The sequence below is a fragment of the Spermophilus citellus genome, assembly GCF_964194105.1.
Source record: "Spermophilus citellus genome assembly, chromosome: 16".
NCBI classification, from domain to species: domain Eukaryota; kingdom Metazoa; phylum Chordata; class Mammalia; order Rodentia; family Sciuridae; genus Spermophilus; species Spermophilus citellus.
The window spans coordinates 79,071,450-79,093,108 of NC_138196.1; the positions used below are offsets into that span (position 1 = coordinate 79,071,450).

Below are 21,659 nucleotides of genomic sequence, written 5' to 3' on the forward strand. Positions count from 1 at the left end.
AATAAAAGTAGAAGCCTTGACTTAGCTTTGTAGAGGTAAAAATAACACATTCATTCAGTGTCCACTATCACTTGCCCTACAGTGACAGCCAGATCTCAAGATGGCTCCCCACAAGCCTGCCCTTGTGTAACCTCCAGGGCTGGTTTGTGTGACCAAGAGAATAGAATTTGATGTGTGCCTTCCAAGATGAGACAGAAGAGACTGCTGCTTCCTTCTTGCTCACTCCTCTCTCTCTGGACATGCATTTGGGGGAAGGCCAGCTGCCATGTCACCAACACCCCAGGGAGAGGCCCGTGTCATGGAAACTGAGACCTTCAGCCAACAGCCACGCGGGTGAGCCTGGATGCTCCAGCCCAGCCGGCCCTCATGTGACTGTGCCCCAGCTCTACCTCATGAGGGACCCTGAGCTGGAACTACCCAGCCAAGCTGCTCTGGGATTCCTCTCAGATCATATTCCACCTAAGCATATTTTTGAGCAAAAACTTTATCTGAAAAAAAAAATCAACACGATTTTGGCTTTCCTTGCATACCCATGAATTCTGCAGAAAATGTGTGAGGAGTAAGTTTCTGTTTTATGCTGTTAGTTTGGGAGTAATTTGTTATGTGGCAGCAGATCAAAAGGCACTTAAGACAGACACCGGGGAATACAAACCCAGGAGGCTGCTTGAGGGAGCCGAGTCCTTTCACCCCTCCTTCCCAGTTCCCAGGCCAGAGCCTGGCACCTGCAGACACTCAGCGAGTGTTTGTTGAAGAGAGGTTCAGCCCTGGTTGCTGTCCTCTGGAAGCTTGCATGGGAGGGGAGGAAGGCGTGTGACCAGGGAAGAAGCAGCAGAGATGGGCAGAGCAAGTGCCTCCCATGTACAGAGGTGGGGATCGCATCTGTGGGGGGAGCCCAGGGTCCATGCAGAGGAAACCACAAGCCAGGAGGCTTGAGGGTCAGGCCTTTGGGGAAGCTGAAGTCCTTCCTCTCTGTCTTCTGCCTTATCATCCCATGTGCAGTTATTAATTTTAGAACTATGGCTTTAAGAGGAAAACTTTGTTCCTCCATGTGAGAACAGTTCTGGGGGCAGATTCTGACGGAGCTGCTAGTGATTAAACCTTGTTGTTCACAGGCGCGGGCACACTCCAGACCAGAGTGGTGGAGAAGACAGGGAAAATGCTTCCAAGCTCTAGGAGGATCTCGGGCGAAGTTTTCCCATCTTGCTGTGGCCTCTAGAAGTGACGGTGGCCTGTTAGAGATCAGGGGGCCAAGGGAAGGGCTCTCCAGAGGGGTGGGGACAGGCTGGGAAGAGTGTTTGCCTAACAAAGCCCTGGGTTCCATCCATAGTATCAGAGAGAGAGAGAGAGAGAGAGAGAGAGAGAGAGAGATCTGGAGAGGGTCAGTGGCTCTGCGTGAACAAACAGAACCTAAAAAATAAATGCTAAGCAACTTGAAGAGCGAGCCCAGAATGCTAGGCTGGGAGAGGTTGATGATACCAGCGTGGAGCATGTGGCTTCCTGATGCCTGCTGCAGGCAGGCAGCAGTGGCCTCCATCTCTAGGCATCTCATCTGCATAGAACTGTCCCACCTGCTCACAGCTGGGCATCCCTGGGCTATTGATTTTTTGACATCACCCCACTATTGTTGTTTTTTTTAAGCTAAATTTATTTTACAAAGACAACATCACATGTGAAACACTAGTATCTTACTATTCTATATTGATAAAAACCTCATTATTAACATGGCACATTCACACCAGTATACAGCTCAAAGTTGTCTCCATAACCACTGGGTAGTGCATATTGTCCCATTCTGGGGAAGGGTGACATCCGTAAAAAGTAAGTCAGTCATGGTTCAATGACAAGTTGCAAGAAGAGAGCTGATGCACACCAGAGAGGTCTCACTTAGAAAGAGCAAAACCAAATGTTTTAGATCTTCAAGATTAAGAATGTCCTGGAAGGTAGTACATCATGGATTGCTAACTATCGCCAAAAATACCATGTCAGAACCTTGCATGCTTCTCTAGCACCGTCCTCCTCAGGTGTGATTGTCTACATGCATCTCTGTCTCCCCACTCCTCTGCAAGGTCTTCTGAGGCACTTGCTTGCCTCCCCATCACCCAGCACTGCCCAACGAAGAGCAGAGCCTAATATGGTTCTTTGCAAGAACAAATGTGCACAACATGTATTTTTGCTACAAAGATCATCTCTTAACATTTGTCTTATGCAAACAATTTGACAAATTCTAGTTGGATATAAAAACATAATTTTGAGCAAAACTTTTTTTTGAAAAGATAAACAAAAGCTCAGCTTCCCTTGCATATTCAGGACTTCCAGTTGCCACTTAGGGCCCAGGTAGGTAAACTGTGTGAACAGTTCCTTGGAGCTGAATGGACACCTCACTATGGCTGAGTATTGGAATCATGTGGAGCTTCTAAGACATTCTGAGGCCTGAGCCCTGATCCTGGATCCCATTCTGACTCGGAGATGACATCTGAGATCTGGGCATGAAGGCCCTTGGTTCAAGAGTAAAGTATTTATCATATCAAAAGAGATGTGAAGACACATTCTTGGAAAGTGAATGAAAAGTCTTACTATTATAAGAGCTCAATTCATTGGAAAAAAAATTGACTTCTTTTTTAATGGGACACATTCAAAATGAGGTTGTATCAAACTATTTTATTATTCCCAGAGGTTAGAACTGTGAATGGTTCCTCAAAATAATGGGAACCAGAATACGCCCAAAGAGCTTTTGCTAAAATATTGTAGGCTGAGCATGTCGAGGTGTTTGGTAATAGGGATTAAAGAAAACAAAAGAAATTTTCTATAAAAACCCCTCAGTCCCAGGAAGCTGAGCTGAGTAAGGAGAGGTCCTCCAGTGTCAAGGCCACCCTGCAGTGGGAGCCTTGGGGATCCCGGCCTCCCTGAGTTAGGCAAGTGGGCATCCCTAGTAACCCCTAGAGGCAGACAGGGGCTTGGTGCTCCGTGGAGGCAGAGTTAAGTCCTGCCCTGGCACCTAGTGACTGGGGGCCCATGAGAAAGCACTCTGAGCTGCCCCCCTCATCAACATAACCGTTCCTCAAAAACTCAACTTTCAATTTATTTTTTTTAATATTTATTTTTTGGTTGTAGTTGTCAATAGTTTTATTTTATTTACTTATTTTTATGTGGTGCTGAGGATCGAACCCAGGGCCTTGCACGTGCTAGGCAAGCGCTCTACCGCTGAGCCACACCCCCAGCCCCAACTTTCAATTTCTTGAAAAAATAATATTCAACTTCTTCATCATAATCATAGAGCATTTGGGGAGTTATCTGTTTAAATTTGTTTTCCTCCCATTTACAAGAATACTCACAGATTGGACCTGATAAAAGTGGGTGTTTCTTTATCTCCACAGAAACTAGGTCTAAACAGCATTAAAAAAAATAAAAATAAAAGCCAAAACAGACCGCAATGATTCACTAATCACCTAATTAAGTTTTAACAACACACGCTCTGTCATTTCTTTTTGTTCTCTTTGGTCCTGCAGTTCATAAAAGGCAGGTGGAGACGGGGTTTTATTGTTGGGAGGGACCCCAGAAGGATCTCCATTCAACCCGCCCAAGTCTGACTTTAGGGAGCCGCCTGCCCATCTCCCGCACTGACTCACACATTGTTTTCCTGGTCCAGTCTGCCTGGTAGGAGGCAGCCCCGGTTGACCTCTCTCTTTGAACTGCCACCATCTCTGGCTTTCCTAGGGACCTCCTTTTGCCTCCCTCAGAAGAGGGACACTGCCAAGGAAAGCCACCACCAGAAGAAAGAGTGGACCCAGGTAACAAGCCTCACCTGAGCCTGGGAGGGCCCTGAACAACAGGTGTGATGTGGGTGTGTCCTGGCAGAAAAGCTCCCCACACCCCTAAAAAGCCAGGGATAATGCTGGGAATGCTGGGCGGGGTTTGTATGCTAATGAGGTGGCTGGTGGCTGAAGGTCCCCGATGAGGCATGATCCCAGGGCTGGCCCTGGGAGCCCCACCTCAACCACTGGGGAGGGGAAGGGGCTGAGGTCCAGCTGGTCACCAGTGGCCGGTGCTTCACTCTGCCACAGCTGCACAAAGAAGCTTCCCAAACCCTAGAAGGATCGGGTTCAGAGGACTTCCAGAGAGCTGAACACGGGAGGTCCTAGAGATGGTGAGCCCCAAGAGGGCCCAGAAGCTCCCTCCTTCCTCCAAGCCCTGTGCATCTCTTCCCTCTGGCCCTTCATCCGTAGACTTTGTTAACATCCTCTAGGATGAAGGGGCCAATGCAAGTCAGGTGCTTTCCTGAGCTCTATAAGCCACTCCAGCAGATTAACTGAACCCCAGGAGGGGGGTTATGGGAACCCTGGTTTATAGCCCATTGGTCAGCACAGGCTGCAACATGGGACTTACAGTTGACATCTACAGTAGAGGGATGGAGCCCTCCACCTGTGGGATCTGATGTCACCACCAGGTAGACAGTGTCAGAATTGAAGTGCACCTCAGGATACCAGCTGGTGTCCACTGGAGACTCAGCTGCAGAGTTGGTAATTGGTGGGAGGCAATCCCACTCATTTTGGCAACCCGAGATGACATATTCTGTGGATTGTCAAGTGAGAGAATGGAAAAAACACTGGGCTTAACTTTTTTTCCTGTCTCCAGAACAACCAGTTGGGATGTAATGAGCACCAATTATCTCTGACCGGTCAAACCCCAGACCTCAGGGAAGAAAGCTTAGAGCAGGTACCGGGGAAGATATGGCTTTCTACATGGTCAAGTGAGTCTCTAACATCCATTTCTAAGAAAGGGAGAGTGGGTAGAAGAAGGGACAGTCAAAGCTAATTCCATGTAGATTTCATGATGACCAAAGGCAGTTTCTCCTTGTACTTTCAGAGACATCTTATAATTTTGTCACTTCCCCATGAAATCTATTTTTTCCAACTCCTATTTTCCAAGTAAAAATTCTTGAAAACAACCAAGGGATTGTGCTTATTTTTCACAGAAAGCAAGCACAAGAAAGACGGGCCACTGGCTGGTATGCAGTCCCCTTTGCAGCTGAGGCTAAGAGATAGAGAGAAAAACCAGGGCCGGGGAGGGGAGGGCAGGCAAGGTGAGCTGGCTGGTCACTGAGACTTGGGCAGAAGGGAGAGAGCCAAGAGCACCCCCAGGAAGAACAAGTGGGTGGTGGGACTGGTGGAAGATGCCACTGTTCTTCCTCAAGATGGACAGTGCATGGATGGAAGAAATGTTATCTGATGCAGAGAGACTCAAAGAGCTGCTGGCTCAGGGTTCTGCCCAAATTCAGACAGTAGGTCCCTCCCCCTGCAGAGAGGCCCTGGACCCTGATCTAAAAGTTCCCCAACTCCTCTACTGGCCCCTTGTCAAAGGCAGTAATTCACTGGAAGATGTTTGTAAGGTGGAAGTCGGGCTCTGCGCTTCCGTGTTTAAGGCACTACTCTTTCTGGGGTGCTAACTGCTAATGCACCCACCCTCCCACCTCCTCCTCTGCTGGTTTGTTGAACAGATCTCCCCTTTGGGTAGGAATGGAACCTGTCTCACTCTCCCACTCCCACCTCAATGATGTTGGAAGGCTCTTGTGAGTGTCCAGCTTTCAAGACAGGAAAGTTGAGATCTCAGCCCAGGCCACCAGTATGCGACTCAGTAAGCCATGTCTCTGAAGCCAGCAGCTCTGCCACCTCTGCACAAAAAGCAGGGCAGGCTGTGCCACAGAGGGAAGCAGCAGGTGTGGGCAGACCAGGTGGGCCTCGTCACTGCGGGAGTCCTGGAACCAGCAACTGACCCATATAGATTCTGCTGGGAGATTACAGCCAATGGTGGCCCAGGTGAACACAGCCACACCCATTAATCAATTAACAAATAATAGAGACTTTCAAGGGTCCAGTCCAGGAGGGCAAAGTCTGTGTTTGATTGATCCCTGTCATCCCATAGGTCCTGGTATACAGCAAGTGCTCAGTCAACATCTCTTGACTCAGTCAATGAGACTAATACACTAGACATAAATTTAATGGGCACCACAAGCCATTGGGTTTATCTGTGTGTACTCTGTTTTGGCTTTTGTAGTAATCATATTTCCTAGTTTCTGTATTTGATGCTTTGACATCTGGGCCCTTGCTGACTCTGAGAGTTGTTAGAGATAATAAAGGGCTCACCCATAAGCAGACATCAGATGCAAACCAACCAGTCCAGAGCCCAAGCTCAATCTTCATGACTGGGGTCTTACCCCACGGCCAGGTGCCATACAACGAGGGTCTCTGTGTCCCAAAGCCCACTGGAATTATTCACACCAGTCAATGCTGAGCTGGTTAACCGCCTCCTCTGGTCACACAGAAACCACAACAAAGGCTCCCAGCCTCCCCTGCTGGATCCCTCTGCCTCCTGACCGGCCCTGGTGCTGCCCATGTGACCTCATGGAGTGGTGTGAATTGTGAGTAACAAACACCTTGTCAGTGGCAGTCATCTCCTGCTCTGTTGGGCTCACCATGTTGGATAACAATAAGCTCTGCATTTTACAACAGATTTGGAGCCTGCGACAGCGTGACACTCAGGGTGATAGCTGTCAGTTCCCCACCACTGGCTCTGGGCCAAACATTAGATACTTTAATTCTAAACACAATGACAGTCGCAGAGATGGTGTTATTGCTCTGCTTCTGCAGAGGAGAAAACTGAGCTCAGAGGTTAGGTGACTTGCAAGCGGCAGAGCTGGGAAGGTTTAGCCCTGAAGAAAGGGGGAAACGTGAGACCCAGAAAAGGGACGATGGTGTGGCAGAGGGAGTCAGGGCAAGGTACCTGGAAGGAGAGTTGGTTCATTCTTGTGTGTGTGTGTGGTGCTGGGGATTGAACCCAGGACCTTGAGCATTCAAGGTAAGCACTCTACCAACCGAGCTGCATCCCCACCCCTGTTCATTCTTGCAGCACTCATTACTTGAGCTTTCTTGAGCGAAGGGTAGCAGTTAGGACAGCTGAGCCCAGGCTCCACCTCCACTGCCCAGATCAGCCATAAGACAGGAGCTCTCGGTCCTTCAGGCCACCGTCTCAAGCCCATGGACTCCCCAGTTCTGGAGGGAATGCTACTTTGGGCACCCCCAGGGGAGCGCTCCATGGCTGCTGGCTTGATCTGTACTGGTTACCCCCAGACAGGGGTCAAGAGATTAGAAATGCCCTCCTCTCCATCACTTATTTACCCCTGTATCCAGGGGCTGTTCTGATTCTGAGTTTCCTTTGGGACTAGAGATGTTCTCTTCCCCAAAACAGGACTTACATCAGCTATAAATAAGACTTGGGAGCTTTGAAAACCTATCTAGAAACAGCAGCATGAACAACCATTTTTCTATTCCTGATCACAAAGCGCACCTCCTTTACTAGGGACAGTCAAAGAAGGGCAAGGAAAGGGCCCAAGGAAAGGAAGGCCAGCCTTGGAGACTCCATGGGCATCCAGAGATCAGCACACTCTTCTCACAACCACTGGCTGACCAGACAAGGACTCTCCAGCCTTCCTCCCATCAGCTGCCTTCTGGGATCCTTAATACAATCCTACAAACTGAAGACACTCTCTTTGAGCACCTGGAAACGCTTCAAATCCTTATGAGGTCACATTTACATTTTCACACACACCCTTAGATCTGGGCTGGGGAGTCCTGGTAACTTTGGCGGGACTATGGTATTCTTCCCTACATTTGGCAGGGTATACGGAGACATCAGGACTGGGGAACCTAGATGCTGGGGGGGGGGGCATGGGCCAGGGGATCAAGGTCAAGCTCACTTAAAGGACAAATCACATCATCCCTTTCAAACAGAGAATTGTAGGCCATCAACAGGAGGGAGAGAGGGGTAAACCTGGGTGTCACCTGCAAATCGGGAGGCCTGACAGTTATCAGGCAGGTTGTCCTCAGTTCCCCCACCCTCAGTAGGTCACTCCCCTCCCCAATTGAGTGCTGCCCCCTTCTGGACTCTGGTATGTCCTACCTTCGCAGTCCCTCCTCCACCAGTGAGATTCCCTGTGCTGGCCAAGGCCACCTTGGGAGAATGCAGGGTCAGGAGGGAAGGCCAGGAACAAGCCCCTTCTCTCCTCACAGGCAAGGCCTCCACCCACTGTGACCCCCAGGGTATCTTGACTTGAACTGAATCTCCTGAAGCACCATGGTCCTGAGGCACCCTGGGCCCCAGGCAGCTCTGGACCTGGGCTGTGGTGTCACCCAGGTACCACGTCTGCAGGATGGGGCTGGGCCAGCCCAGGCTGCCAGGCCCCCTTCACAGATATGTTTATATCTCAAAGACCTGCAGTGGAATCATCCCACAGGGTCATGAGACTCCAGAAGACCCTGGAGGTGGGATGGGGAGGGAGGGGAGAGCATCCTCCCACCTGAAGTCAGCATCCAGGCTTTCCTCAGAAGCCACCCAGGGCCCTGTCGACGTGTTGGCGATCCAAACCACCCGCATCTCTCTTTCCTGGAGCAGCCCCTCATGGATAATTCATCCTGTCTGCTCCCTGCTCTCGCCATTTATGCCCCCCGCTATGCTCCAGCCTCGTCTTGGCCCCAAAGGGCTCCACCTCCACCCTGAGTAGCAGGACTCTGCTCTCTGGCCATCGCAGAGACTCTCCAGCTCCCACAGCCTCTCCCCACCCTCTGGCTCTGAGCACCCTGAGCTCAGCTCCTGCCTATGTTGTGCTTAGTCGAGGGGGGCCCCTGCACTATCATTTCTAATGGACCCCTGCCACCCTTCCCTTGGTCTTCTTCAGCCTCTCCGGGCCTCCACCAGCCTCCGCTAGCCTCCCCTAGCCTTCATGGGCCTCCTCACCTTCCTAAGAGTCAAAATGAGCTGGTCTCCTGGTGCCTCAGGACAAGGCCACCCTGACCCTGACCCACACACCACTGTGGCAGGGCAGGGGAGGGGTGACTCGGGTCCTTGGGTGGTCGTGGCCAGACTCCTCCCCTGCAGACCTCCCAGCCCCACCATCAGTTTCTGCCCTGAGATAACCAGCAGCCCCACCGTCTTAGAGGGGGCTGCTGAGACCACATGCTCTAGAGTAGGCGACTTGGAAACCCCTGAGATTGACTTCTCACAGCTCTGGAGGCCGGAATTTGGGAGATCAGGGTGAGGTTCTGGAGAGCCTCCTGCAGGCCACACTGCAGCCTCTCACTGGGTCCACACATGGTAGAAAGAGAGCCAGGGGGTCTCTGGGGGCTCTTTCACCCAGGACCTAATCCCACTCCCAAGCGCCCCACCCTCATGACCTCGTCACCCCCCAGAGGCCCACCTCCTCACCATCACTTTGCAGATGAAAAGTTCAATGAGTAAATTTCGAGGGGACACGGCCCTTGAATCCACTGCACACACAGAAACCCACCACTCCCAGAAGCCCCTCACCCCCCATCATCACCAACAGCTCTGCTCCTCCTCCTGTGGCCCCAGCTTCCTGGCCAGCTTCTCATCTTCCCACGGTGGCCCGTGGACTTCCCAGCCAGGCACCCACGGAATCGCACATCCCCTCCGTCTCTGCTCCGGGCTCCTGTTACTCTTCCTCTGAAGGAAACCCCGCCCTCCTCTGTGCTCCCCTCGCCTCCGCCACAACCAGGCGAGGACTTTTCCTTCCTGAGCGCCACATTAACCGACCTGAGTGTGGTAGGAGTTGCTCTTCACTACTTCCAGAACTTTCTCTCTCCTTCCTTCCTTGTCACAAAACGGCACACTTCTCATTACTAAGAGTGGCCTTGTCCTCCCTCTCAGGGTCTCTGTCACCACCCTTGCTCAGTCTCCAGTTAAGCTCTTCTTGCTCCCAATCCACCTTAGCCATTCACCATGAGCCCTGGAAACGGGCTGGCCCCACAGACGCAGGCTCAACATGCACAAGAAAATGCTATGATGCGGCATGAAAGCCCTTGCTAGATGCTATCCCTGGACTTCCATGCCCTTGGACTTCCCAACCTCCAGGACTTCTTCACCCAGTTTGGGGTATAATGTTGTCACAACAGAAAACGAACTGAGACACTGAGCGGAGCTGGACAATAGGAGACCAGGCACCACACCAACCGGGCTGACTTCAACTCCATGTCCAAGAGGGTCCTCGCAGCTGTCCCCTCTGTTCCCCCTCTCCTGGACACTGCTTCCCAGGGGAGCCTCCTCCTGCATCTCGGTGTCTACTTGACTGAGCGTACAGAAGCAACGAGGAGGGGCCCCTCCTCAGCTGAGCTCGGTGCCACTTCCCTCGAAGGCCTGGAAAGTTCTTCCCTGCCCCTTCCCACAGCACATCCTGCTGGTCCTTCCATCTTCCTCCACTATCTATCCCATGGAGGCCTGCCCTCCTCCCCAGACACATGGTCCCCCCAGCTTTCTCCAGGGTGCAGGACTTCCATTAGGGTATCTGTCACATTACAAGCCAGGTCAAGTCACATGCCTGTATCGCTGGGGGATGCTAAGCCCCCTGAGGGCAGTAAGCAACCTTTCTTTTCTGCCTCCCGGCAGCACATGACACCCATGTGTGGGATGAACCAAGTCTCAGTTTCTTTTCTTCCTCTTAAACTCTCCTCCCAACCTTCCTTCATCTGGGTCCTTGTGGATTTGGTGATGTGTTCATTCAATCAAGAATCTAAGGCGCCTGCCACGTGGCAGTCACAATGCTAGATCCTGGGGACATTAAGATGAATCAAAGGCAGTCAGTACTTGCCATCAAGGAGTCAGAGGGGAACCAAGATGCACCTAGTAGTAGCAAATCTGTGAATGTGGGTATTATGGGATGGGGGAGGCCACAGGCCCAGGAAAGAGGCAGTGAGAAGCCGGGAGGGGACCAGCCATGCTGCTCATTATCTGAAACCTGGGTCAACACAGACACCTGGGAACGAGGTAGGAACAAAGCTCACTGTTCTAGGGACCAGGAACAGAGACTAGGGTGGAACAGGGGCCCCATGGGCAGGCCCTGGAGTAAAAGGAAACAGGCTGAAGGGAGATCTTCCCTGGACAAAGGGCCACATGTATTCCACGTTGGAAGGACTTGCTGTGGAATTATCCATGTCGTCCTCACAATAAGCCAGAGTTGGTGCGTTGACAGCCTGATCTACAGAAGCGGGGAAGCCGAGGCTGGGAGCTTCATCAAGGCTTCACAGCTTGCCAGAGCCTAGCCCAGCTGTCCAGCTCCAAGGACTGGGCTTTGGGCTCCCATGCAATATCACCCACAATGGAGACAGCAAGGCCGGTAGCACTCAGGTGCCTGAGGCCAGGGAGGCTGCCTGAGGTCTGCACCAAGGACACAGCACCGCACTGAAACCCTTCCCACTGGGTCACACGTCAGTAGCCTTGCACCTGAGCCAACTCTGTGTGGGTCTGCAGCGGGAGGGAGGAGAAGGAGCAGGACAGGTGAAGTGATAGACATCGGGAGCTTGTCTTGGGCCACCTGGCATCCCTGACTACACAGCCAGTGGGTGGCACCAGCAGGGACCCTGGAAACATTCTGTTGAAAAAATGAAGATGGAGAAATGAATGAATGAACGAGCAAGGGAATGGAGGGCGGGAAGCATGAGAGCGAGACTTGGGCAGAAATGGTGATGTGATAAAGAATAACCACGATCCCCAACCACCTCCCCTCTTCCCAGGCATCTAATGCCCACCTGTGGCCCACTTGGGTGTCCTCCAAGACTGCCCACTCCAGAGCACACCAAGCTAATGGGACAAGCTGAGCATCCTCTCACCCCAGCCCCGCTGCCCCCACACCACATGGGGGACAGTGTGGGTTAGGGGCTCCAGGTCCAGGCAAAGGCAGAGAGGAGAGGCTCCTGCCTGTGTCCATCTATGGGAAGGCGGCCCTTGGGAGATTTATGATCCTCTCCTCTTCCCTGACACCTCTGGGAGACACCAGCCTCCACGTGGGGACAATGAGACCCCACCTTCAGCCTTTCAGGGAGCAGACCTTGAGAAGGACCCTCATAGCAAATGACCTCCAGTCAGAGAAAAGACCCACGTCATGGAGCCCAGAGCCTGTGGACCCAGAGTATTTCCTACAGAACCTCCTCATTATGGTTTGGATATGAGGTGCCCCCCAAAGGCTGCCGTTAATGCTGGAATATTCAGAGATGGAATAACTAGATTATGAGAGCTCTAACCCAATTAGTCCATCGTCGTTTGGATGGACTGTGGGGTGATAACTGTAGGCAGGAGGAGATAGCTGGAAGAGGTGGGTCACTGGGGGTGACTGTCCCTGAAAGGGTGCCTCCTCCTGTGGCTCCTGCTTTCCGGCTGCTTCCTTCCACTGGGCCCTTCTGCCACGATGTTCTGTCTCATGTAACGCCCAGAGCAACAGTCAGCTGTCTATGGACCGAGTTTCTGAAACAGGAACCCACAGTAAACTGGCCTCCTTTAAGCTGTTGTCCGGTAGTTTGATCACCACGATAAAAAAACTATTAAAACACTAGTATTTATTGGAAAAAGGACAAAAGTATGTGCTTAATTTCCTGAGCAACAAACCCTCATGGGAAGCCGGGCTCTTCTCTCCTCACCATCTGCTCCCATCGTGGAGGGATGGCCCATCAGGCAGCAGAGGCCAGGAGGCCGCCTGGCCACCCGCTCACCTGCAGCCCACAGCCTCCTCTGCCAGGGATTGGCTCTCAGCTGGTGCTTAGCAAAGCCCCTCCTGAGAGCACTGCAGTGCTCAACAGTTAACCCCCTTCCCTTCTCCTGCTCCAGGGCCCAATTCTCCAACCTGCAGAGGCCAGTGGCCTCTGAGGAGGCCCCAGGCAGACCCTCCCAGGAAATCCACTCCCACCCTTGGGCCTCCGCCCGCAGCCATCAGCCATGCCAAATGAGGCAGGGAGATTTGATGGATGGGGAGGTGGATGCCGCGCTCCCCTAGGAGAACAGTTTAATTTTATGGGGAAGGAACACAGGAACGGGGAGCCCCTGGGCCCAGCCAGCAGCCCGGCTGCAGGCGTCCAGCCGCCGCCAGGAGCATGTGCAACTCATTACCTCCGCCAGTTTCCCATCTGCGGCCACGATGACGCCACGGGAGTGGGGGAGGGGCAGAGGCCATGGCGAGCAGGACTGCAATATTTTTCTGACACTAACACCTCTCTCTGGCCCTTGGAAAGTGCCTCCGAGAAGCCAGGCCCAGCCAGGCACCACCCACTCCCAGGCCAGGCTTCCTCCCCAGTCCCCAGTTGTTACAGCAGGGGGGAGGGGGACACGGAGGCATGAAGGGGAAGGTGAGGGGAGGGAGAGGAGGAGCAAGAAGAGAGGGAAGAGGAAGCAGGCCACACTGGCCCGTGTCCATCCGCTGGGTTTCCGGTCAGAGGGAGAGGTAGGAGCTCCAGCCAGAGAGGGCATGGGTGAGCGCCTTCAAGACACCCTCTGGGACTGGCCCTGCCAAGCAGGCCTGGCACCACAGGTGGCCCTCTGGCATGGCCTGGGAGCTACCAGGTCAGAGGGACTGTCCCTGCCTGTTAGGCCTTTGCATGAGCAGTGGGCTCCAAGGAGGAGGCCAGGTAGACAGAGCTGGGCATGGAGGCCTCATGGAGGTCATCCCTTGACAGGCCACAGACCTCCCTTCCCTTCTAACCTGGTTAGTGAACAAAAGGGATGGGATGAAGGCAGGGAGGGGGAAGAGAGGAGGGGAAGAGGTGGGGGGCGGGAAGAGGGGGAGGAATGCAGAGGTCAGTGCAGTGAAGAAGTAGATGTGACAGCAGGAGCCACTCCCTGGGTGACAGCAGGAGCCACTCCTGGGGGGAGGGTCCCTTCCTGGGCACTGAGGGAGCCAGCCCAGCCTGCAGCAGGAGGCTGCTCCCCAGGACCTCCTCTCCCCTCTTTCCTGCCCCCACCCCTGGTTGCTTGGGGGAACTTTTTTCACTCTCTGGGGTTTCTGCTCCAGATCCTAAAATAAGCACTTCTCAGCCCTTCAGCTCCCCAGGAAGTGCTGCCTCCTCCCTTGGGAGCCACCTGGTACCCCTTTAGGAGGAGGCGACCAGGTAAGGATCAGTGGGGTCTGGCTGGTCCTGCCTGGAATGTGTCCTCCAGAGAACTCCTGCCCAGGACTTCACAGGGACAGAGGGGAGCTAGCCAGCTGCAGGTCCCGGCCACACCCCTGAATTGCCCCTGGCTCCAAGTCTGCTCCCCGACAGGGTCTGCTCCCAGCAGTGAGCTACCTCTCAGGAGCATCAGCCCACCGCCTTGGAATTCCTTTCCTAGGAGGGAACCTGGAAAGAAGATCCCAGTCAGGTTTCAGCCCTGCCATTAACCCCTTGGTGACCTTGGACAAGTCATATAGTTAGTCTCGAAGATCTCCTGATGCAGAGACTGCAGAGACAGCCAATCCCCTTCCCTGGATTCAAGAGTCTATCAAGGATGAACAACCAACCCCCTACAGTAGGACCGCACAGAGCAGGAGAGCCCCCCAAAACACAGCAGCAACACAGAGCGTTTCAGGCATCTTGGATGTTAGAACTCTGGGCCCTGAGCAGGGACGTGCTGGTGACTGTGAGCCATAGGGTCTGGTGTGAAACTTGGGAGGGTTCTAACAGGTAGAGAATATGGGGTGGGGAACAGGCACCAAGGAGGATGACACCAAGGCCCAGAGCAGGAAGGACAGACAGACCCCATGGATTCATATTGAGAGTGACATGTTGGGGGTGGACCAAGGGACCAAGATAGAGCCTGGAAACCTCGCTGGTTAGAGAGGGAGCCACCAGGGAGCAACCTCTACCTGAGGATGGGTTTACACCTGGCTATCTTGAAGGTCCGTGGGCACTGAGGTCTGAGTCACACCTAATAGCTGGCCCCCACTTTGAGGACCTTCTTTCCCGGTGCCAAGATCCCAGAGCCCGCTTCCAACAGGAGGAAGTAGTGCCCACTCCTCCTCCCTCTCAAAGACACCATTTTGATTCACTTAAGGCCCATGGGGGTGGCCCTGGCCCAGGCCTCCGGTTTCCCATCTCTTTCCACCTTCCTCTTTCTCCCCGGCCTGGCCCCACCCCTTCCTCTCCCTCTCTGTTCTACTTTCCAGAGTTGATCCAGAAGCAATGAAATTCTTCAGAAACAGACCCAACCTGGCTTGGATTTCCTCAGGCTCTCCATCTTCCTCTTAGGAAGATGAAAGGGAGGAGGAATCAACCAGAATCCCAGGAGTTTTCAGAAGCTGGTTTCACCCCAACATGGCTCTATTTGGCTTCTCACACCACCACCCACCACCCACCACCCACCACCCACAACTGTTTTCAGGCATGGAATTTTGGAACTGGCAGGGACCTGAATTGTCCCCTGCAACCCTATTTGGCAGATGAGGACACTGAGTTCCACAGATGTGATGGAGGCAGTCTGGGCCTCACAGCTTCCAGCCTCCACTGTCTGCACCTCACCAAGAGCCAGGCCTCTGGGGACCCTGTGTGCACAGGACCCTCTCAGCATGGCTCTAAAGCTGCCCTCTGACAAACCTGCCCACAGCTAGGGACCTGGCCAGCACAACAGCTAGCACAACATTTGGACCCTTCTGGTCCAAATGAACTTTCTTGATCTGGACCAGAAAAGCCAAGGGTGGGATGAGGTAAGGGAGAGAGGATAGGATGGTCCTGGTGACATCGCCCCACCCCATGCCTCTCGCACTGCTGTGGCCCCCAGGCACCCCAACCTGGTGCTGATCATTGCTTCCAATCACCCCACTGTACTGTACCCTAGTTCCTTCCGGCTAAACCAGGCCTCTTTCCTAGGTGCCAGTGGGGACAGAGGAGGATCAACATCACCTTTGCTGATGTGCAGAGCAGGGCCAGGCCCCCAGGGCCTCTCCTCTCTTCCCAGGCTCAAGGACTCTAGCAACAGAAGCTCTGGTTCGGCCCAGGGAACAAGCTGTAGGCCTTTTTCCAACGTCTCATAAAATCTTTTTCAGTCTTCAAGTCCATATATTTCGACCCAGTTCATCTTTGGGGGAATTGTTCCCACGACAGCTTCTCTGATTTCTCTTCAGAGGCTCCCTGGTACCTAGCACATCACGCGACACATCGAAGGTCCTCAACATATGTCTGAGTACTGCATTCCAGAGGAACAGCTACGTGCAAGAGTGGACAGTTCTTCACAAGGGTAGGCTGAGAAGTGGTTGGTCAGAAGCCCCAGTGTCCTTGTCCCCTCTTCCTGCTGGGACTGTCCCCACTCCCTGCCTCGCTGAGCCACCCCACTTCCCTCCCACATCAGCACCTTATGGGAGGAAAGAGGAAGTCATTTCTTTTGAGTAATTTCAGGATAAAGGCAATTGTCAGAGTCGTGCAAACCAAAGCGCGATTGTGGGGGTCTCAGAAAGACCCCGCGCATGAAGGGCTGGCTCTCCCTGGTGGTCTGCAAGACGCACTCCATCCTCTTTGAAGTGGATGCTCCCCTCCTGCACATGCTTTAGTGAGGATGGATTCGCCCATGCAGTCAGCATTTGTTAAACAGCTTTAGTATCCAGCTCCATGCTGGTGCACCAGGACCAGGTGCTGGGAAAGAGCTCAGGGACCCCTTGGATACGCTGTACCCACTGAACCTCCAGAATTTTAGCAAATACCCAACCTCAAGATGCAGTGCCTTCCAGCATGACCGGAGCCTTCTCCCTTCACAAATGTGTCAGGAAATGGAAAGGAGGCTCCTCCTCATCCTGAAAGGGTGAGGGCCGGCTGGCTCAGATATCCTGGTCTGACCCCAGCCTTACTCTGTGAGAGGCAGAAGGACTGGCCCAGGAGCGAGGAACCTCTCCATGATGGCATCAAGTGTGGGATCAAGTTGTCCTCAGCCTCAACTAGCCCATCTGTAAAGTGGGTACCCATCTTGCTAAGCACACAGGTTTGCTGAGACGAATGAATGAGAAAGCACATGGAAAGATCTTTCAAGGCATGAAACTCAACATAGGCAGAATTAGACTGGAGATCACCAGTGCCCGGGGCAATGCCAAGGTCAGGTGGGGGGCAGGGATCCTTCCCCAACCCAGGGAAGACAATGCACCCCAAGACGCAGCTAGGAGCACTCACCATCCTCACACAGGTTCAGCTTGGACAGGCTCCTGCCATCGAAGGGCTCCTCAAAGATGGAGCCGGTGTCCCTGTCGCTCACGGTGTGCAGATACATGGCCTTGTTCTCCATCACGTCCTGCAGCCACAGGGATGGCAGGTGGGGCAGGGTGGGGGGGCAAGGGAGAGAGACACAGTCAACTACAGGTGGGAACAGGAACAAAGGGTCAGACCAAGGGGCCACCTAAGTGGCCCTGGACCAGAACCCAGGGACCATCTCCCTATCAACAGGAGCCAGCAGCCACCCCCCAGGTCCTCGGGACTCCAACCCACTCCCTGAGTGGGAAGACCAAGGCACTGGGTTTTTCTGGTCGTGGAGCCTGACACTTCCATCAACAGCTCTTGGTGGGGCTGGAGCCCTGGGCTGGGGGCACCTTGGCCACCCTGGGTGAGCCCTGAGGGAGCTGAACTGGCTACCCACAAGGTGATCAGGGAACAGCTCTGAGACGTCTGGAAGCCTGGATGTGTCAGAGAGACTTGGGCTGTATTGTGAGTTGGGAATGAGGGACACACAGGGGTGTCCAGGATACAAGGTCACCAGCTAACACAACCGAGGAAGAAAGAACTACTCCAAATCCCTGGGGGACCACAGCAGGGCCTCACTGGAGTCCCCAGAAGCATAGAGATGGAGCAGCCTTAGACCAAGGCAGGGCTCCTGCCTCGATGTCCCTGAGCCCGACCCTCTGGTTCTTGGGTCTATCCCATAGTGTTCCAGGGATGTCCCCACTGACTGGGGAAATCCTCTGTCACTTATGGTGAACAAACCGATTTGCACAACAGTGTGTGCATTTGGTAATGCACCTGGGCACAGAGGATGTGCTCAGAGGCGGCTGGTTGGCTCTGGTGAGGCTCTGGTGTGGCAGGACTTTGGGAGGGACTGTGGGGATCGGGTACTTCTTTTTGCTTGTAGATTTTCTGAGTTTTCTATGATGCATTTACATTCTTTGTGTAGCACAAAAAAAATCCTTTTAAAAAGCCAATTTACAAATTACTTACATAAAATATTTCATATTCCTTTTCTCACATGTGTGCTCAGTGATCTAACCAATTGTGCTTCATTCTTATCACAGTTTTAGTCAGTCATAAGTTTATGTCAACCTTGTTTCTGATGCTTTTTGACTTCTGGATATTTAACATGACCCCAGGAGCGTGGGGTCCCAGGTCTAGAAAGGAGCATACTCAACTGGAAGCCAGAGGAGCTGAGCAGCGTCTCTGGGCCAGGAGAGGAGGGAGCCTGTCGGGGGTTAGAGGGAGCAAGGCCATTGATCACAGGACCAGTGGGCTCCTCTTCAGAGGCAGAGGCCAAAGGAGGCATTGTCCTTGCTCCGTCATGACGGGTAATGAGGGGGAGGCGGGCCTCAAGCAAAACGCCAAAGCCCATTTCATGACTTGAACTTGGTCTCCAGAGACCTCTGGCTTTGAGATTGAGAAGAGGCCAGAACTGACCATTTACTGCTCAACTGCCCTTCAGCTGACCCAGGAAGATGGGGCTTCTGCTCTTATCTCTAAAGTAATGAGACTCCACAACCCTTGCATGTAGGCTCACACACACACGCTGTGTACGCACAGGCACACCCAAAATCATGTGTGCCCAGTCTCTGAAGCCTTCCCTCCAATCCATGGGAGGGACAGAAGAGCAGGGAGGTCCATCGTCCACCAGGATCCCTCCTGCCCAACCGGCTCCCACCCAGCTTCTCTGTGCCTTCCCCCGGGGTATCTAGTCTGCTAGCCTCCTAATACACGCCCTCTGTCCAAGGCCTCCACCCAGTGAGGGCCTCTAGGTGGGGCCAGGGTGCTCTGTCACTGCTCAGCTGTAGGGGAGCCTCCCTTGTTTCACGAGCTCAGTGTGCGGCACCCCTCCCTCTGGCCCCGCTCCTGGGGAGCTGCAAGCAGGGCCCAGCATCTCCTCTGCCTTGCTAACCCTCACTCTGCCAAAGGCAACAGAGCCCGCAGCCAGAGTGGACAGGACACGGCCCGTGCGGATGGGGTGCAGAGCCCCAGCTTCATTCCACTGTCCTCCTCTCCTGGTCAGCTCCCGGCCAGCGGAGGCCCGTTATCTGGAATGTATCTGCCAGGCGGCCCCTCCTCTGCCTCCTCCCCGCCCCTCAGCTGGTCAGTGCAGCAGCCCAGGGGACCCTTCTGGGAGAGGGGCTAGGGCCAGATGTGAGTGAGATGCGTTTGGAAACCTCAGCTGTTCGTTACTTGGAAATGAAACATACGCCCGTTCTGCCGGCCCCGGTTTTATTAGGGGCTGCTTTTTCGTTCTTGGGGACTGGGGGCATTTGGACCCTTAGATCTTGAGTCTTATCACCCTCGGACTGTTTTTGCTCTCAGGCAGGATGGGCTGACTGGTGAGGTGTGGCAAACTGCTGGCTCACACACAAACACGCCCCACAGGGTGCAGAGCGCTGACCCTCCAGGGTCTCCCTGTGGGCTCCTTCCGGGAGCACTGAGCCTTTTTATCCCATCTTTCCCATTTTAAAGACAAGCTAACCAAGACCACAGAGGCAAGAACTAATATATGTCAGAGTGGAAGGGTGCCAGCTGGACAGGGGCTTCCCACACAGGGCACTGGCTCAGCCACCGGGTTGCTGTGTTCAGAATGCATGGGTGCCTGCCTTCAGGGTCCCAGACCAGGCAGTGCAGAGTCAGTGCGCCCCAGGAGGTGGGGGCTGGGTGGAGAGAGACTCAAAGCTAGAGAGGAACACCCATGCAGGATGCCAAAGCCACAGGGACTGTGGACAAAGCCTGCAGAGCCTGGACTCTGGCATTTCAAGTCAGAGTGAGGTCATCCCATGAATAGGGAGGGGAGGATTTACTCCCAGGCAGTTTTACCCAAGGCACTTAAAAGCACAGGTTAGAGGCCAAGGATTTGCTTCCAAACTGCATCTGAGAGCAGAGAAAGCCCTCGGCCACCTGCACCCCTCCATGCAGGCAAGAGGTGGGCGGTGTATGGAGAGTTCAGAGGATCCTGTCCCGGCTAGTCTTATCATCTATAATTGGAGAACTCGACCTCATCCAGCCCCAGATCCCAGAAGCATCACCTCTACCATGGGGGTCTGTCCTGCTGCCACCAGGGGAACTGTGAGACTGATAGGAGACAATGAACATGGAGGGCTCTGTGAATGAGGTCACCCAGGGCAGCTGGTGGCAGAGTCAGGTGGAAACAAACATCCTCCAGCCAGAGATGCAGCATAGATGGGACCCTGACTCTCAAAGCCCCTCTTTGGGCATCAGAAGGACAGAATGAACTCTTCCTGCTGAGGTTAGGAGCAGGGGGTGGCGGGAGCTTTGCCTGCTCTTCTGAAGATGGTTCCTGTGGCTTCCAGCCTCTGACCCTACAGAGCTCACAGCTTTTCTTAGGACTGTCTCATTTTAAACTCATCAAAACCAAGTTTGTTAAAAAAAAAAAAAAAAAAAAAAAAAGCCCTAAATGTGGCCCTAGAGAAAAAAATTGCTACACAGGTTTTAAACTCTTTCTTCCTTTAACTGTATTCAGTTAACCCAAAGCACAACCCACAGCTGAAGAGGTGCAGATGTTTTATAAATAGCCTGTTGTATCATATGTCCCCTCACTGGGCACACGTGCACACATACACAAACAGAGCACAGGGAGAGGGGCTGTCCACCGATCCATCTGCTCCCTGAATAGGGTCTCCAGCTGTGACATGAGCCAGGCAGAGTTGCTACCAAGGCAACAGCTTCCCTCTGACACCCCGATGTAGGCTGATACTCTCCAGCCCAGGTAACTGGATAAGGGCCCAGTGGATGTCCACAGGCTCCTTGGCTGGGACCCTCCCACCTGGGGCAGGCACCTTGGGGCTTTGCCTCCCAAAGACTTCCAAACACAGTGCTCTGCTCCATCTGGCTCATCGGGTCTCCTCCAGCTGCCTTTGGGACACCATGCCCTGGTAGGCACCAGGGCAAGGTTAGTGTCAAGACTCACCTGAGTCCCTCTGCTGAGGCTGGAGAGCCTGTCCCCTCAGTTCCTGGCATTCACCATGGTGGTCAGAGAGCTGGCTGATGTCCCACCGAGACCCAGGCAGCCCCTCCAAGCTTGTCTCCACAGCCAGCCAAATCCAGACGGAGTCATAGAAAGAGGGTGCAAGGCCACAGGGTCACTTCTGTGACTTGTCTCAGGACAAGGGCCACAGGGTCACTTCTGCAGGACCACCAGGTCAGGAGGCAAGACTCAACCTGGTGGCGGAGGGAGAGGGGGTCTGCACCTGGGGCTCTCTGTCTTGGTGCGTCGCCTGCGTCAGCCTCAAGCAGCAATCCAGAGATGTTCTGAGGAGGCACCGGCAGCTCTGCTAGGTACTGACCAAGTGGGAACTGAGCTGCTCCAGCCGCGCCGTCTTTATGAAAAGTTTTTGCTGCAACTGCGGAGGCTCTGCTGGCGGGATCTGGAACACGCACCCCCTCTTGTGGCCACTCCCAGCATTACAGCTCCTCACAGGACTGCGCCAGCCGACCACAGCTGAGAAGCCAGCTTTGGCCTTGGGACTCCAGCGCCTGAAGAACCGGCTCAAAATACTTTTGGGACAGCTTCTAGAAGGATTGCAGCTAGATCTGGCTTATGAGCTACACAAGGAAACCAGTCTTGCAAATTTATTTATAGGACCGAGTTGGCATTGCTCAACTCATTCAATAAATTTGGCATAG

The 21,659-nt window shown here is 53.6% G+C and overlaps 1 protein-coding gene across 1 annotated transcript in view; it reads right to left on the reverse strand.

Annotated features, from left to right (window-relative positions):
- SCARA5 (scavenger receptor class A member 5) overlaps positions 1–21,449 on the reverse strand; it is a 105,423-nt gene extending 83,974 nt beyond the window's left edge. Inside the window, exons 1-2 of the mRNA XM_081269815.1 lie at positions 20,944–21,449; positions 16,959–17,076 (exon numbers count right to left, since the gene is read on the reverse strand). Of these exons, the coding sequence (XP_081125941.1) occupies positions 16,959–17,070 (112 nt within the window). The 5' untranslated portion in view covers positions 17,071–17,076; positions 20,944–21,449. The remainder of the gene's footprint in view (positions 1–16,958; positions 17,077–20,943) is intronic.
- Between the last annotated feature and the right edge of the window lie 210 nt (positions 21,450–21,659).